Source organism: Mycteria americana, chromosome 2, assembly GCF_035582795.1.
Source record: "Mycteria americana isolate JAX WOST 10 ecotype Jacksonville Zoo and Gardens chromosome 2, USCA_MyAme_1.0, whole genome shotgun sequence".
NCBI classification, from domain to species: domain Eukaryota; kingdom Metazoa; phylum Chordata; class Aves; order Ciconiiformes; family Ciconiidae; genus Mycteria; species Mycteria americana.
In genome coordinates this window covers 131,930,315-131,947,128 of record NC_134366.1, presented here as the reverse complement: position 1 = coordinate 131,947,128, position 16,814 = coordinate 131,930,315, and the positions used below count along the sequence as shown (strand labels likewise).

The window sequence follows — 16,814 nt, the reverse complement described above, 5'->3', positions numbered from 1 at the left end:
AGAGCACTCACTGTCCCTGTGGGAAGGGGCCTGACAGCGCTGCCCACCTAATGCCATTGTTTCACTGGAGAGCGGCTGTTTTAGCAAGGTTAGAGAGGTGTTTAAAGCTGTCACCCTGCCTTTTGGTGAAGTGAGGAGCAAACCAGAACCACTAAGGGAAGAGTAGATGCAGTTTCCAGGGAGCAAATTGCCCTGGGTGCAGTGCCAGGAATGGGGTGGCAGTGGCAGACCCTGACTCTGCATGAAGAGTACAGCAGAGCAAAGAGGCCATGAAGCACCTCAATCTGTGGCAGATACCTGCAGCCTTCTCCACAGCCTCCCGAGGCAGGTAGCAACCGCTTCCACCGCCTGACCACCAGAACCGTGCCATGGAAAATACTTGCGGAAGATAATTCATCAGTTTTGGATCCTTCTTTTAATACCCAATTGTCATGGGCACTCATGGGACGTGAGGAAGGTTTAACGTTTTCAAAAGGCCTCCAGGACCGATTTGACTGTATATGATTTAGAATCAGAAACTCAAGACATGCTCTATGGAACATAGGGCTTGGACGGAGCTTCAGAAAATTTTGCTCTAGGTATATTGGCAGTGCATAAACCTGCCACATTTTAGACATGTTAAAGAAGATTCAGATAGTTCTTCTCATAGGCGGGGGGGTGGGGGGGGGTGGGGTGGAAGCTACACCTCTGGATACATACAGGGAAATAATGCTCCTTAGATCTGAGTCTGCAAAAGCTCTGTGCAAAGGGTTGTTGTAAGATCTGCCTATACATCGTCACCACATGCTGTTTGGCATCCAGGACTGCTATGCTGGTCAACCCTTTTCCAAAACCTATATATTTATTTACTACAATTTATTGTCAATCACTTCCAGTATTATTATAAAAAAATAAGTAGAAGGTTTTCACCTTCATCGTGAACCCACTTACAGCTTCAAGTTTGCTTCAACCTTCAACTGTCCGACAAGTTGGGGTGAAGGAGAGAGGAGGGGAGCAAAACCTGCACCTAAGTGAAAAATGACAAGAAATGGTGGCCAAACTTATCAAAAGCAAAATAATGATTTATTTCCAAAACCAACCAAACTGATTTTCCTCCAGAAAGCTGTGAACGTGTGTGAAAAGGGCAAAACGAATTTAATTTAATCCTGTAGGTTAAAACCGTATAATGAAAGGAAAACTCAACCAATACAAAACCACCATTTCTCATGTGTATTTCTTTACTGGGTTTACGTGTCTATGCTTAGGAACATGTTATAAATTTTTCCAAATTAAAATATCAAGAAGACAGCTAGTGTTCTTGTCCTGAGGTACCACCTCATTCAGGAATACATAATTTTTCTCATGTACACGCAGAAGAGGAGTGAAGAGAGTGGCAGGTTGGGTACTTCAGGTATACCTCAGAGAACTGAAGACTGTTTGAAAAGTAAAATGGAAAGGTTAAGAAACTAGAGGGTAGATTATTTTACAGAATACTACGGGTTTGAAGGCATTTTAATTCAAGACACACCAACAGTATGCAATTACATAGTCAATTTTTGCCAACGAGGCTATGTTTGGAACTCATTGACTGAGGCAGCTTGCATCTGGGCCTGTGTACGCTCTTTTATCTTTCACCGGTACAAACATAAGCCTCTTTAAATCTAATTTGAAAATGCACCCAATTTAATTTCCCATCCTGATGGGAGACAGGTTAATCAGTGGGCAAGTCTGCCTTTTTTCCACAGAAGTTTAACTGCAGAGCACATATTTGTCAATCACAAAGATATTTCTGTCTATAGTCGTGATGACATAAGGAACCTCTTTGGCAAAGAAAAGGTAGGACTCTTTGACGTAGGGTTGAAGGTGCTGCTGTGGCTGGGTGCCTGAGCAGGCTGCTCCTGGCCGGCCTCCCCCTTCAGAGGCTCGAGTGGCAATATTTCACCTACTTTGAACCCTGATTTACTGCTCTCCTTCTCTGCAGCAGAGATCTGGTATCCCCTGCTGCCACCCCCTTCCCCGGCACAGCAAGGGCAGCTCCTGGGACAGGAAAGACTTTCTCTCCAGGGCAGTGCTTTAACTAGCACTTATCCAGCGAGGTCAGCAAGGCGCTGTTCTTAATGGCATCCAATGTGTCCACGATTACATTAAAAACAGACCCGAACCCTATCCTACTTCAGTAAGAGCTTTCTTACAGTCTTTTTACACTTCAAACATAAAATAGGTCACCTTTTTTTTTTTTTAATTCACTCATATTAATCAACCATCTAAAAAACCACCAATAAAGTTAATAAAAAAATTTTAAAGAACAACGTGGAGTAGACAGTTTCTGAATGCTTAAGTTTTGTTTATAATTTCAACAAGAGAGACAGAAGAAGACTATGTCTACAGAAAGGGCGACAGGACCTAACACTTAGTGCAAAGGAAATTAGTAAAAGTAGTAATAATCGATTACAAGGAACGATAACATCTCTTTGAGGAGATATCAGCAACCAGTTTTATTATTCTCCCTTTATTTGTAAAAGTGCAAAATTATTCTGTACAAACCCAACATATAAAAACCAGCACTCTGTACAACATTAAAAAAGTATATGGATCTCTAACAAGATCTCAGAAACTGTATTCCACGTCTGTAACTAGTATAACAATTCCACAGCAGGAACAGTTTTACATGTCACTGTCGGACAGTGATGGTAAGACCTGCACCATCTGGACAGCGAGACAGCACATTGCTTTTTAAACCTCGAGCAGGTCACAGATACCCTGTCAGTTCTCAAGATTCAAATAAATTACATAAATAGGAGCGGGGCCGGGCGCCTCCCTGCCAGTCCGTGGCGTGCCCCCGAGCCAGTCCCTCACACGTCGGGGTAGCCGCAGTAGTAGACGGCGCTGCTGGCGTCCGACACGGCCGCGGAGATGGGCCCCGCGCCCTCGGGCGCCGGCAGCCCGGCGGCGTCGTGGCCCGCGAAGGGCAGCCCCAGCTCGGGCTTGCAGGCGAAGCGCAGGTACTGCTCGAACTCGGTGCGGTCCACCTCGCCCAGCAGCTCCTCCTGCGGCAAGTGCTCCAGCTGCTCCCGGCACGGCACCGCCTCGGGCGGCGGCGACGGCTGCCCCACCGCCCCCGGCGGCAGCGGGCCGCGCCCCGGGCCCGGCGGCTGGCACGCCTGCCCGTAGTAGGCGTGCAGCGGCGCCGGGCAGCCCAGCAGCCCCTGCAGCGAGCCGCCCGGCCCCAGCGCCTCGCCGGGCGGCAGGTGCCGGCGCAGCGCCGCGCCCGCCGGGCTCTCGGCCGCCGCCGGCGGGTACTCGGCCGCCGGGTGCGGGGCGTAGCCGTAGGGCACCAGCGCGCACTCCTCCTGCAGCCCCGCCGCGAAGAAGGGCGCCTCGCTCTCCGCCGCGTCCAGCGGCGACGGGTCCGGCGTCGGCAGGCTGTAGCCGTCGAAGGCGGCGCCCAGCGGCGGACAGTCCCGGTAGTGGCCCGCGCCCGCCGCCGCCGCCGCGTAGCCCTGCTCGGCGTAGGGCAGGCCCAGGCCCTCCACGCACATCCTGCCGCCGCCGCCGCCGGCCTCGCCGCCCAGCCCGGGCCCCGCCGCCTCCGCCAGGCCGTGCTGCAGGAAGCCGCTCTCCACCCGCTTCAGGCGCTTCACCTGCTTCCGCCGCCGCGGCCGGTACTTGTAGTTGGGGTGGTCCTGCATGTGCTGCACCCGCAGCCGCTCCGCCTCCTCCACGAACGGACGCTTCTCCGCCAGCGACAGCGCCTTCCACGATTTACCTGCGCCCACGAGCACCGTCAGACCGGCCGCCCACCGCCGGGCACCGACGCCCGGTCCCGACAGCGCCGCCGCCGCCCGCAGACCGGCCCCCGAGCCCCGCCCGGCCGCGGGCTCCTCGCCCTCGGGCCCGCCCGCCGGCACCGCCGGCACCCCCGGCACGCCGGCACCCCCGGCCCACGGGTCCCCGGCACCCCGCCCGCAGCCCGGACCCCCAGACCTGCCCGGGTGCGGGCTCCTCGCCCTCGCACCCGCCCACCGGCACCCCGGCCCCCGCCCGCAGCCCGGACCCCCGCACTCGCCCGCGCTCCTCGCTCCCACGGACCCGCCGCCCGCACCCCCCGCCCGCCGGGGCCCGCCGCGCTCACCCAGCATCTTGCTGAGCTCGGCGTTGTGCAGGTCCGGGTTCTGCTGCGCCAGCCGCTTGCGCTCGTCCTTCGCCCACACCATGAAGGCGTTCATGGGCCGCCGGATCCGCGCCTCGCTCTTGCTCCGGCCGCCCGCCGCCCCCGACGACGACGGCGCCGCCTCGCCCTTCGCCTTCGCCTTGCCCAGCGGGCTCAGCGACTCTGCCCACGGGCAGGGGCCCACGGCCGGCATCATGGTGGGCAGCGAGCACCGCCCCTGCGCCTGGTCGTCGCTGCTGGCGTAGCCCGCATCGGGGCTGCTCATCTCGGGACGCGCCGCCGCCGCCAAGGCCGAGCGCTCCGGCGGGGCCGCGGCACGGGCTCGGCGCTCGGGCCCCGCTCGCTGCTGGCGGCTGCCGGCGCCCGGCCCTATTTGAGCTGCGGCGCGGCCAATGGGGCCGCGGGGGCGGGCACGCCGCGGTACGGCGGCGGCGGCTCCCGCTGCGGCGCGGGGCGGCCCCGGGGCTCCTCCCGGCACGGCCCGGCCCGGCCCGGCCCGGCACCTGGGCAGGTCGCGGCGCTCGGCGCGGGCAGCTCTGCCCCCGCCCCCGTGGGACTGGGGGGGGTCGTTCGGGTGAACCGACAGCGCATTCGTAGGCGTCCCTCGGACTTCAGCCCTGCTCCCCGCAATGGCGGCAGAGACCGGCCCACCGAGGCCGTGCGCTGCCGTCCTGTCATCAGGCAAATACCCACCCGTCACCGGTCTGGGCAGAAGTGGACAACCCCGAGCAGAGGAGACACGAAAGAGATGGAAGGGACAGATTATTTCCCACTGTACCTAGATGCCCCGCCACACCGGGAGGGACACAAGGGGCTCTTTTTGTAGGCAGACTTGGAGAGTCACTTGGGAAGAATAAGCCAAGTCATCATCTGTACCTCACACTTCAGCTTCCTGCCTTCTAGTGCCACCTGAGCGTATTTTACCTCATAAGCCCGTGAACGATGGAAGCTGGTGGGGCACTAGGATACTGGATCCACAGCAAAGCCTATGAAATATATCCTATCCCAGTTTTTCATGCTTCGTAATAAAGTTATTCAGTGTCTGCCAAAAACGCAAATATTTATTGTATGTAGCGTAAGTTGACATAGTATTTAAGTTGAGCTTTGCAGTCCGTATTGCTTGTTGCATTGCCTTGTTCAGGATTTCTCTGATTTGCCCGAATAAATAAACCGTAAATACAAGCGGATGTTTGTGAAAAGTCCGTCGCTTCAGAATAAACACAAATTCTATCTCGCTACCATTTATGTTCTTCTTTGGCGTACAAACTAACGTAAAATACAGCGTTTTCACGGGCGCTCGGATTAATATTTGCATTGTTATGTGGTGCTATTAAATGCATCAATGCTTATTTGAGAAACCGCTGAGCTTTAAACTGAAGATCAAAGAGGTTTATTTGGTTAAGGACACCTTTGTTTGGGTAGCCAGTTCGATCAAATAAACCAGTATTGTAAGAATTCTTGCTGAAATTAAATGAATGAAGCCAGCATCACCATTAACTTATTCTAACATTGAATTTCCTGTTTCGTGCAACGTGAAACCTGCTCCTTTACACTTGACAGCCAGCGGATATTCTAAAAAGAAGAAAAACGCAGTGGCGAACGGTGGCTGCCCAGGGCTAAGGCCGGGGAGGGTAGCTCTCCAGGCACCTCTGCATTCGGGCTTTCTGCTCCCCTCTGTTTGTTGGAGGTTATAAACAAGCGATATATTTCCAGACTAACGGTATCCTGTATTTATCCCTGTTACCAGGAGGCGAAACCATTGCCAAAAGACTGCCTAAAACCAAGCAAACCAACAGTAGCTGCCTAAAAACAAGCAAAGAGAAGGTTGTAGGTGGTTTTTTCCCCGTTCGAACACACGCGTAGTCCAGCACAACGAGAGGCAGCGATTCCAACAGCTCTGCCCTTCTTCCTTACAGCAGACGCCGAAAAAGGCAGCGGAGGCGAAAACAATGATCCTACACATATGTATGAGTAAATTGATATCATACTAGTATATAAGACCGTTCTTGCAAAAGTATAATGCGCTGGAAATTGATTGTAAAAGAAGTTCATCGGGACGCGCTCCGGTTGCAAAGCCGACTGTCATCACAGAACCGGCGATAATAACCAGGAACGCTCGTTAGGAATTAAGTGCTTTTTCAATCGTTTTCAGTCCAACGCCTTTGGGACACTACTTTAGGGCGTACTTTTTTAAGGCTGGTGTGCCAGCGACTTTAGTTTTATGGCTGAGGCTGTGACACCTCCCGACCCGAGGTGCTAGGACTTAATCCCAGGCCAGCTGCCCGAGGACAGGGGACGCACCGAAGCATGGCTGACACCCAGAGAAAACTCGGAATTAAACAGAATCCGAATCGTGTCTGAAACAAACCCATGCGGGAGGAAAGTGTGCGTATTTTTCCCCGCAGAGAACAGAATACTCAGCTGAGGGGAGAAAGCAAGATAACTTCCAAGCAAAACAAAACCCAAGAAGGCAGCACTGCGCTGCCCTGCCGAGGTCGGTGCGCTGCCAGTGACTTCCAGGTCAGTCCCCAGCTCACGCCGTCTTACTGACTCGGACAAAACTGACCGCCTAGGAGTTGAACGCGCAGAAGAGAGCATTACCTTTTTTACGAGCTGATCTTGTTAAAACGCCAGACCGTCCCTTTTACTCTATTTAGCGGAAACATTTTCGTGAGCCAAGGGAACAAATCCTGCAAGAGCTTGCAATGAAAAAATTCAGCGAGTAGAGGGACCGCGTACAAATACACTTGACGGCAACTTTGGGGCTGTCACTTCCAGCAGAAAAGAAAATGTTTTTCTATATAATGAATATGAGGTAATAAACTAAGCAAACTGCCGCTGACTTTGTTTGGGAGATTTGTGCAAACTGTTTCTACAGCTCATTGATCTGGGATCAAAGAAAGAAAGGTGTGTTTTGAATCTAAGCCGAGAAAGTAAAAGCACCCTGGTTTGTACAGAAAATGTTGGCAGTTTGTGACCCTTTCAGTGCCCCTGGTATCATAACTAGATTATCTCACCGCTTTTCTCGCTTTCTGTTTTGGCTGTTTAGGTATTTTTGAACTGTAACTTTAAAGCACACCGCACTGCCCTGATTCTGACTCAAGTTGCGCTCTCTGCTTCTACCTCACTTTCCTGAAGCGCTCAGTAAAGACCTTCTTCTGGTCCTCCCGAAACCTTCGTGGTCGCACGACTCCTGGGGTCATTCGTTAACTTTCCCAACCTAACAATGCCGCCAAGAGTTCATCCTTCTGATTTATTGACCTTTTAAACCCGCCGGTACACAGCGCGGGGGCGCGGAGCGGGGATCCTCCGGCGAGAGATGTGTTTCTATTTCAGGTCCATTACCGAATGCGGTGTTGGAAGTGGTGCTCCCAGCGTTATCAGAGCCGACCACAAATGCCACATGAAAAGCAGCAAACATCCGGAGGGTTTCCTGCAAATCGAGCAGTTTCTCAAGACAAGAGCCTTTTTTTTTTAACGTGTATTTAAAGGCAACACGCTTTGCCTCTTTAAAGCAGTTCAAAACCACTAAATGAATACAGCCCAGCCCGACAACGCGGCGTAGTGCAAGAAATCTCCCCCAATGACGACTTTTCGGGACTTTGCGGTAGCAAAGTGCGTGGATCAGAGAGGCTCTGGTCGGGAATGACACACTATCGAAAGGAAAAATATCAAAAACCAAAAAATGAAAAATGTCCCTATCGAAGCAACGGTAACTACTTTACAACAAAGTAATAGTCCCCAACATTTAAAAAGCTACCGCTTCCTCTGAGTCAGTTTAATCTGCAAATTGCTTTCTAGCAAACGCACACACAACCACCCAAACCCGCAAAACGCTCGCTGCCCATAGCGGCACGCAGCACCCAGAGCGGAGCCGCCTCGGTGGAAGCACGGACCATCGCCCTGGGCTTGGCAGTCGCGGGGGACAGGCAATAGGCTGGGGGACCGGCACGGTCCCGCACAGTAAGCTGCCCGCATCTGCGCGCGGCTGCTTTGGGGTGTGTTAAGCAACGGGGTCCCCGCATTTTAGGACTGATGGGCGTCCGGCGGGGGGAGAGGGATGAGCGCGACTCCCACTCCGAGGTAAGAGCCCTTTCGCCTCCCGGCGGACACGCGTGGGCTCCCTGCGCCGCGGCCGGCAGGCGCGGGGCCGGGCAGGGCGCGGGGCATTGCCGGGAGGAGGCAGCGCGGCCCCCGCCCCGCGGCCCGCCGTCTCCCCGCGCCCTGCCCCTCAAGCTGCCCGTTCGCCCCCTGCCCCGGCGCTCCCGCTGGTCCCCCGGGGGGCGGCCCGCTTTCCCGCAGCCCTCTCTGGAGGACCTGAGGTGCAGGGGAGAGCCTCCACCGCGCCTTCTCCTAGGAAGGAGTTAACTCTGCCGCCGACGGCACTGCTTGGGCTTGGCTTTAACGTGGCTGTAACGCCTTCCCTGCCCCCCTCTGAAGACATAAATCAAATGTATGGGAATCAACGGGAAATGACATGTTTAACTGACACGAGTGCTGGGTACGTCTGTGATACCTATGCCAGACAGATAATACGTGGACCCAAACAAATTCCAATACAGTCAATGGCAAATGCTACTCCGTTTAAATGACATTGAAAGGAAGCCTAGAAATGGCACCTTCCTCAAAAAAAACCGTCATAGAGATCCAAGGCTCATCACCCATTATATTTATAAATGTAAGTACTCCTTTAATACAAAGATTAATTCGTGAGACTAAGATCACAGACCTGTTGCGGTTTTCTCTGTAAAATAAATGGACAACAGTTTGATCACTTAAGGAATTCCCAGCTTCACTACGGTTTCGGTGCCCTTCAGTTTGAAAATGAGTTGCACAGGACCACCAAGTAGTACAACAGCAGGGCCAGGTAGAACCCCCCTACACTTGAATTTCCAAGAACAGAAATCCTGTTAGTTTTCATACTTAAGTACATACAAGTCATAAAAAAAAAGAATGCTTTATACAATGCTGGAGCCACTCCAAAAGATCCGGGATTTGAACTGAACTAAACAATTTGGCCTAGCCTCTGTATTTATGCTGGTTTTATGTCAGCAGAGCTACTGCAAACTTGTACTAATGTAAGATTTATTCTGACATGCTAGATGCAAGTCATATAACTGTATGATTAAAAAGCTGATCCCAGTTACACAGGAGTGAAATAAATTTCTTCTTTGGCATCGCTCAGCTCCCAGAGTTTCCTTATTAAGGCCAGAAGAATGAATGTAATAAGATATTCTCTAGAAGGTGGGCTACGCTACCATATATTATGCTACTGTGGTCTTGTAATGTATATTTATATATTGCTTTCTTTAGTAGGCAGCAATATTTTACAGCAATTTCAAAGTGTAAAGTTCTTTGTCTTTAGCCAGAATAAAATTATTACATGATACAAATGAGACAGTAGCTGGGTCTGGAGCTGGGCAGTGACTGTTCCATCATGCTGATTTCTTACAGTCACAGAAGAGATGATCTGGGATTTTAGCATATGGAAATAATCCTATCCTAGCAGTTTAGCAGAAGTATGTTAGTGATACTAACAAAACTATTAAATGATAATGACTAAATCCAAACATCAACAGCTTGCTATCTGCAGTTCTGATTAATCAGCAGTGATGAACAAGTAAGATCAGACAGAAATTAAGAATGGATTTAAACCCTCAATAACACTGAAGTTCAATAAAACCTTCTCCAAGGTGGACAATTCAATACATTTATTTTTCAGAAAAAAGTCACTGCTGTCCTTTCCTTCCCTGATATTGGATGCAGTGGTAATGCTGTTAAAAAATATCTGTTCTTACATGACCAAAAAGGGCATTCTTTATAACCAAGACATATGAATACAAAATTTGATGCTGTTTTTGCAAATCAAAATATCAAATTTTTTAAGGTTGTAATTTTAAAATTTGCCCAGTGGAAATGCTCTGGATTTTCATTGTATCTTTGCAATTACATTCAGTGATTAAGTGCACTACAACTTTTGACATCTGACATTTATCTAGATAAATAAACTACAAAAAGAAAAAAACTGGGCAGTTAGAAGGTTCAGGAAATGAATTTGGTTTCACTTCTTGATAGCCACAAGTGTTCGGTTTTCTGATATTTATGTTCTTTGACTACTCTTAATACACAAAGCAAATTTTAATTTTAATATTAATTATTTTAATATTATTTTAATATTATTTTATTATTTTAATATGAATTAAGATACCAATACAGTTCCATTGAAACATCATATGAAGTCATAGATGATAAGAAAAACACACCTGCACGTCTTCCAAATCCAAAGCAGTCAACCTGATCAAGTTTCTAACACTATTTACCAAACTTGCAGCACTTTCAGTGGCAGACATCTGCTTGCTTTACAGGGCACAATGAAGCCTACAATTTCTCTGCCTAGAATCCATTTGTATTCAATGTTATGAACACCTTTGACTTCCACTGAGCAGTAAGAGAGAAGGGAACTCAGCCCCTCATGGGAGCATGCCTGACACGGCTAGCAACTTTAAATAAAAAAGACAACTAAGCGGCAAAAACCTCCCAGCTAAATTGAGCAATTTATTTTTTTTTAATATGTTTAGAATTATCTAGCCTGCGATTCAGCAGTCACACCTATTTCACTTGCCTGGCCTATTTCTGTTTGACTAAAACCTAAGAACCGAAAGTCCCCTTTCCTCCTCCTTTGTCCCCTTAACATCACCTTTTTATCTTCACAACACCCTTTGAAGGGTATTTACTGAAAGGATGAGAGAGCAGTTATCACACAGAACTGAAAACTTAAAAAAAAAAAAAGACCCAGGAATTTCAATAAACTACCATGTAGCTAGATCAAGAACTAGAGATCCTCACTCCTACTGCAAACAACCTGCAAGATCTAAGGCGATTTCTACCCAGCTATCTCCAGTTTACCAGTTCCATTAAGATAGGATGCCTGTTTAACGAGGCTCTAGATGTAAATGTTGTGAGAACATTCAATTTAGAAACCTTGCTTCAATGATAAATTTAATGACCTTTTCAGCTTTTAAAAATTCAGTCAAATCTTCTTTAGGAGGCAGTTTACGTAGTACCTAGATGTACCATGTTGACTGCCTTCTACCATTAAAGCCTGGAGAGGTTTGAATTACTGAAGCAAGGTGGATGACTACAGAGCTTTAGTTTCTGGGTTTACATGTGTATAAACATACTTGCTACAAAAGCAAAGCATATTTGTGCTTTTTTGGTTCAGACCAGCATCCTGCAAGAAGTAAAGGTAATAAATCGCTCAGCACAGGATAAACTGAAAAATGTCTAAGAAATATTAACCAACTACACTGGTGATTTACTAAGGCCAGAGTTACAACTGAAGCACACCAAAATTATGTTACACAACTGTAATACCTAACTTTCCATAGGCATCGCTTTCCAGCAGTCACTCTCCTAGCCTTCCCTCCCAGTTAGTGAAAAATTGCAAGACTTACTATTGCAAGACCTATGCCATTTCAGGAAATAAAGACAACGAGTGTTGACAGTTGCTAGCAACACTTTATATGCCAGTGCACGTGGGTGCTCAAGTGCTGTGATAGTCCGCTTAAAAATAAAATCTGAACTAAGACAAGCCAAAACACCTAAGTAGTTCGGTTGACAACCACTCGACCACTCACCAGAGGGAGCCCATTTTCCCCAAAAGCCAACATGTGTAGTACAGCCAACCTGATACCTGCTGGGTCCTCAGGACTACCCCTCTAAGAACTCTACAGCTGCTGGGAGGAGCAGCTGCCAGCTAAGGGAACCGCACAGACATACCGTGAACAGGAAAGTATAGAGCTGTAAAGGATTCTGTAGCTGCTTGATTAATACTTGATTAATACTGCAGCACAAAAGGTACTTTAATGAAGTAGATGCTACATATACCTTCCAAATGGACCATTTCTGAAGGAAACCAGTAATATATCTGCAGCATGTCACTAACAGATGTAAACATTTTATATTGTCCTAGGTAGCCTTCTCGTTACTGTTTGTTAGACTATATTTGTGATATATTGCCACTGAATACTTTAAGTTAGGTTCTTGCAAGAAAAGTATTACTTTTTCAACAGAAGAACAAAAACTTTTCAAAGAAAGACTCTTCTCGTTTTATCTTTCCTCAAGGGGAAGAACCAGCCTTCTAATGTATTAGTAATTCTCATCTATTTTCTAAAGTCCAACTGAAAAACTTTAGTAATCTAACTTGCATTGCAACTAAGCACAGAAAAAAGTCTGAGCTCGTGGCTGATACTAGAACATATCCTGTTCAGGAAGGACCTGCAACTCCTTCCAGGGCCAGAATGTGTGTGCATGATCAATGTTTGGAACAGGGCGTAATACAGAGGTTTTTTGGCAGCTTTCAGAACCTGACAGAGCTGCAAAAGTTGTTTTGGTTTTTTTTGGTTTGGTTGGTTTTGGTTTTTTTGTTGTTGTTGTTGTTGGGTTTATTTAATTTTAGGCCAGCTAAACACAAGATCCATTTAGCAGTAAAACTACCCTGCTGCCTATCTAAACAGGAAAACCTTGCTAGTGAAGATGTAGTTACATCAGCAAACATGTTTCTGGCACTAAAAGATTACCTACAGTTGCATATCTCCTGGTATCTGTCCCTTTTTTTCCTTCAATATCATGACATATTATTAAGTTACTACTTTTGCTTTTAGTGTCTTCTTTGTTCTTCACATGCTTGTTTTTTAATTACTGATTAATACATTTCCTCAGCATTTTTCTTTTTGCAGATACTCCTAGACAGCAGTCAGTAGATGCCACAGCACAGACCTGAACTACTGACAGGTAAAAATCAAGCCTCATTGATTATCTCCTTTCCATAAAAAGCAAATCTATCAGTACAATGTTTTTGTTGGGGGGGATTTTTAAATCTCCTTTTCAGGTCTGCAACAGTGCAGTCACACATTTTTTGCCACTTGTCAGACTAATTCAATAGCAAAATCCAAGCAATAAAGATTTGATCAGTGTAAGTAATAGTTGTACATAAGTTGGCAATTAATAGTTGTATGAATGATTTCAAACTAATTCTTAGGATTTTCTTTGCAGCCTGTCACTTCAGAAACATTCTGAAATACAGTCAACTCATTTTTATTTAAATATGTGATTACAGAACTAAGGCTGGATATATCACCTGTCTTTGGAAGGGTTCCATATTAATGGAGACTCACTGGTCTGTCAATTTTCCCTAACTAGATACTGAATCTTCACACAGCACTGGCTACACACTAGCCTATCAGAACTTCACTTTACAGGAGAACCAAATTCATCTGAAATTGAAACAAGAAGATAAGATAAAGTTATTGAGTTACTAAATTATATACAGGCATGAGTATGGAATCTGGGGAATCCTTTTGACAGATGCACACACAGGGTTTATGTTTATGTCTCAAGAGAGCTCTTACTGTTAAGAACACAAAATGGTGAACTACTCAATAGGTATTTTTTCCACTAAACAGTTAAGTTACAGAACATTTGATAGTATGGTTATTGATTTTATGCATGTGTTTATAAACCACAGCCTTTTATGTCATTGGCTTAGCCTGAAATTTCAAATTTCATGTTTCAAAATTTCCTTAAACAAAAGCAACCACTGCTGCTCATAGTTACCTGCAAGTGGTTAATAAACATGCATTATCATTTTCTTATTCAAAGAAAAAAAATACTCAAAGTTATTTTTTCCTTTGCTAGAGATTTTCAATAAAGTAGGAATTTAAGAAGTCTGTATTTGAAAACTAGTGGATTCTGATATGTGTTCAGACGCTGTCCCAAACAGAAGCAGAAGATGACTTGCACAGCCCTCACAGAAATACTTTCCCAGCTTGCTATATGTGTACTTGCACAGGTTGAGTTTATTGGATTAAAACCATAGTGATGAGAAGAGGTATACGACACATTTCTTCTTATAGTACTACAATTAAAAATTAATAGCGGTTGCAGCAGCGAGTGATTAGACAGCCACAATGGCACTGCTTACAAACACTTTAAATAACATGTAATAGTGAAGTATATAATTGCCTAAGATGTATATTTAGGATTAAAAAACCATTTAATAAAGATTAGGGACACACACTGCTGATTATTGGCTGCTTTTACAAAGCACAGATTATTCTTCATCTTTATCAACATAAGAATAGTTTATAGGTTCACATATACTTAATGTGATTTCATCCACAGAATAGCCATATGTTACAGGCATTGTTTATATAGGTGTAGGTCAAAATCTATCCTGCAATACTGAAATAAGAGGTGAGTAGAAAGACATATTTGTATGACAGAATTTTATAGCAACTATTGTGAATAAATTACTTTTTCAGTTCTGTAAATTTCAGTGATATCTTAGTAAAGAACCTAGTTAAGTATATTTTTACAGAAAGAATTTAAATAATAATGTGAATTAAATACAATACATGGCACCAGAAGCAATTTGGACATATCACTGGGAAGATCGTAAAGTGTTCAAGGTTATGTTTTAAGTTTCTAGCCAGAATCAATAAATCTATCCTAGTTACTTTACAAGCATGATACATTCACTAGGGAAAGTTTTCTTTCAAGAACCAATTATTATCCACTGCTCTGTTAAAAATAATTTAAAAATGCCTAAGCACCTTGAATCTTAGAAGAAGGGTTGGATGCACTGTTAATAGTATTACACCAATTTTCCCGAAAGTAAACAATTAAAAATCAATTGCATAAATTCCACAGCAACAAATGATTAAAAAACCCAAACTTCTTAATCCGAAGTGTTTAACCACCTTTTTGGGTAAATCTAAGAGGAGACGCTCTGACCAGACCCGAGTTCCATGGAATAACTGCATGTCTAAACAGAAGAGTGGTCCAGGAAGGAAGAAGCTGAGAACTACCATTTCAGAAGACTCTGAAGATGAGAACTGAGACAGTCAATCAAGATCACAGAAGTAGCCACAGTTTCACCCCTTTGTCACAAGCTAAACTGGACATTATTTTGAACAGCCATTGTATCAAGAACTAAAGCAAGACAGTAAGGGGATATAGCACTCCTTGAGAGTTCCTATGTGACTGCAACATCAGATGACCAACTAAAAGTCATCGTGTTTATCAGGCCTCTACCTACTGCTCTTACCTTGTAATTGAGGATGTTCCCAAAAAAAGAATTCATACTTTTTCCAAACCCAGCTTTTGAATACCATTTCACTACAAAGGGCATTTATATGTTATTTTTCATCCAATAAATGCTTTACAAAGATATGTTAATATTACTAACACTGTTCTGGACCTTTGGGAACTCAGGACAAACAGATGTTCTAACTAACCTGTCTAAAGTTGCAGCACAGCAGAAAAAGGCCGTGGATCATGTGCCTCTTCCTTTGCTCTCTCCAGTTTTAAGTGCAGTTCCGTGCTGAACCTAAAGATACTGGTCTCAGACTCCCTTTCTCCCATGTCCCTGCTAAAACTCTGGGGGAACCAGAGCATCATTAGGACTCTTTAGCGGATTTGCCTTTGGTAGGATGACTAGTCAGGGATTAGCAATAACAGACTGATTACAGTCAATTGGGAAAAGGGTAAATCAGTAGTCCAAAAGAAAATTAGTAGTGAGGAACCCAAGCCAAATTCAAACCTTCGCTTCTACTGTGCATTCTGTGAGCTATTCTGGAACTGCAGCTTAACTTTCCTTTCTTCTAAGCTTAATTACCTTTTTCCATATTGATCCTAGAAAACTGTAAAGTGGCAAATCATACAGATAGAACAAAAATGGCTACATTTGTATATAAATCAGCACTATTGTATATAGTACACATGACTACATAACCAATGCTAGTGTACCTGATTTTTTTCATTATTTTCACTACAAGAAGTGCAATAGCAAGCTGAAGATTGATTTTAAATGAGTACCAACACCTCTGACTACAAGAAAAGTGAACTAGCAAATAATGAGTAGACAACTGACTTTTTATAGTTACTCTACTAATAAATAAGTCAATGAATTAGACATAATTATTCCTTTTATAATTTATATTTGATGCCAAAATATACAATATACAAAACTATTAGGAAAAACAAATTAAGAAATATTGAAAAATTAATTTATACATCTAAGCACTCAAATTTGGATAATACAAAAAATCTTTGCCATTTGATAAGAAAAGATTTTTACCTTTTTATAAAAATAAAGGTATTGATACTGCTAAGTATAGGTCAAATTCCAATTTGGATAATTTCTTTTGACTCTCTATAGTTTTGTTTACACAGTGATTTCATACTGCCTAATTTCAGGCTCTTAGCTTAGGGATTTGAGATAGTTTATTAAAGATATGTAGGAAGAACCCCCCAGAAAAAAATGCTGTATTTTTTTATTTTGCATTTTTAAACTCTGGGTAGTGCCACTTGTGAATTATTAAACTACAGCTATATCTCCTCCAAGCTACAACTATATTTGTGTGATAAGGATTCCCTTATATATAATTTGCATAGAAATTTTGAATCCTTCAGGATAAGATCCTCTATAAATAGTCATTAGAGATACACATGTTGCTTGCACTAAGTTTCACAGATACCTTTTTTCCTTGTAGTAAAACTTACACAGAGAATCATTTCCACAGTAATTTTTTCATAAGTATTTTCTTTGTAAAATGAAAATCAGAGATTGTTTATCAATGGTTCACTATCAAAATGGAAAGAC

At 45.2% G+C, this 16,814-nt stretch overlaps 1 protein-coding gene across 1 annotated transcript; it reads right to left on the bottom strand.

Moving 5' to 3' along the window:
• Positions 1-2,350: 2,350 nt before the first annotated feature.
• LOC142406143 (transcription factor SOX-17-like) lies at positions 2,351-4,485 on the bottom strand. The gene is made up of 2 exons (XM_075494676.1): positions 4,112-4,485; positions 2,351-3,745 (listed from the first exon to the last, which is right to left on the bottom strand). Exons 1-2 carry the CDS (start codon positions 4,413-4,415, stop codon positions 2,832-2,834), a joined length of 1,218 nt encoding a protein of 405 aa, XP_075350791.1. The 5' UTR covers positions 4,416-4,485; the 3' UTR covers positions 2,351-2,831.
• Positions 4,486-16,814: the final 12,329 nt, after the last annotated feature.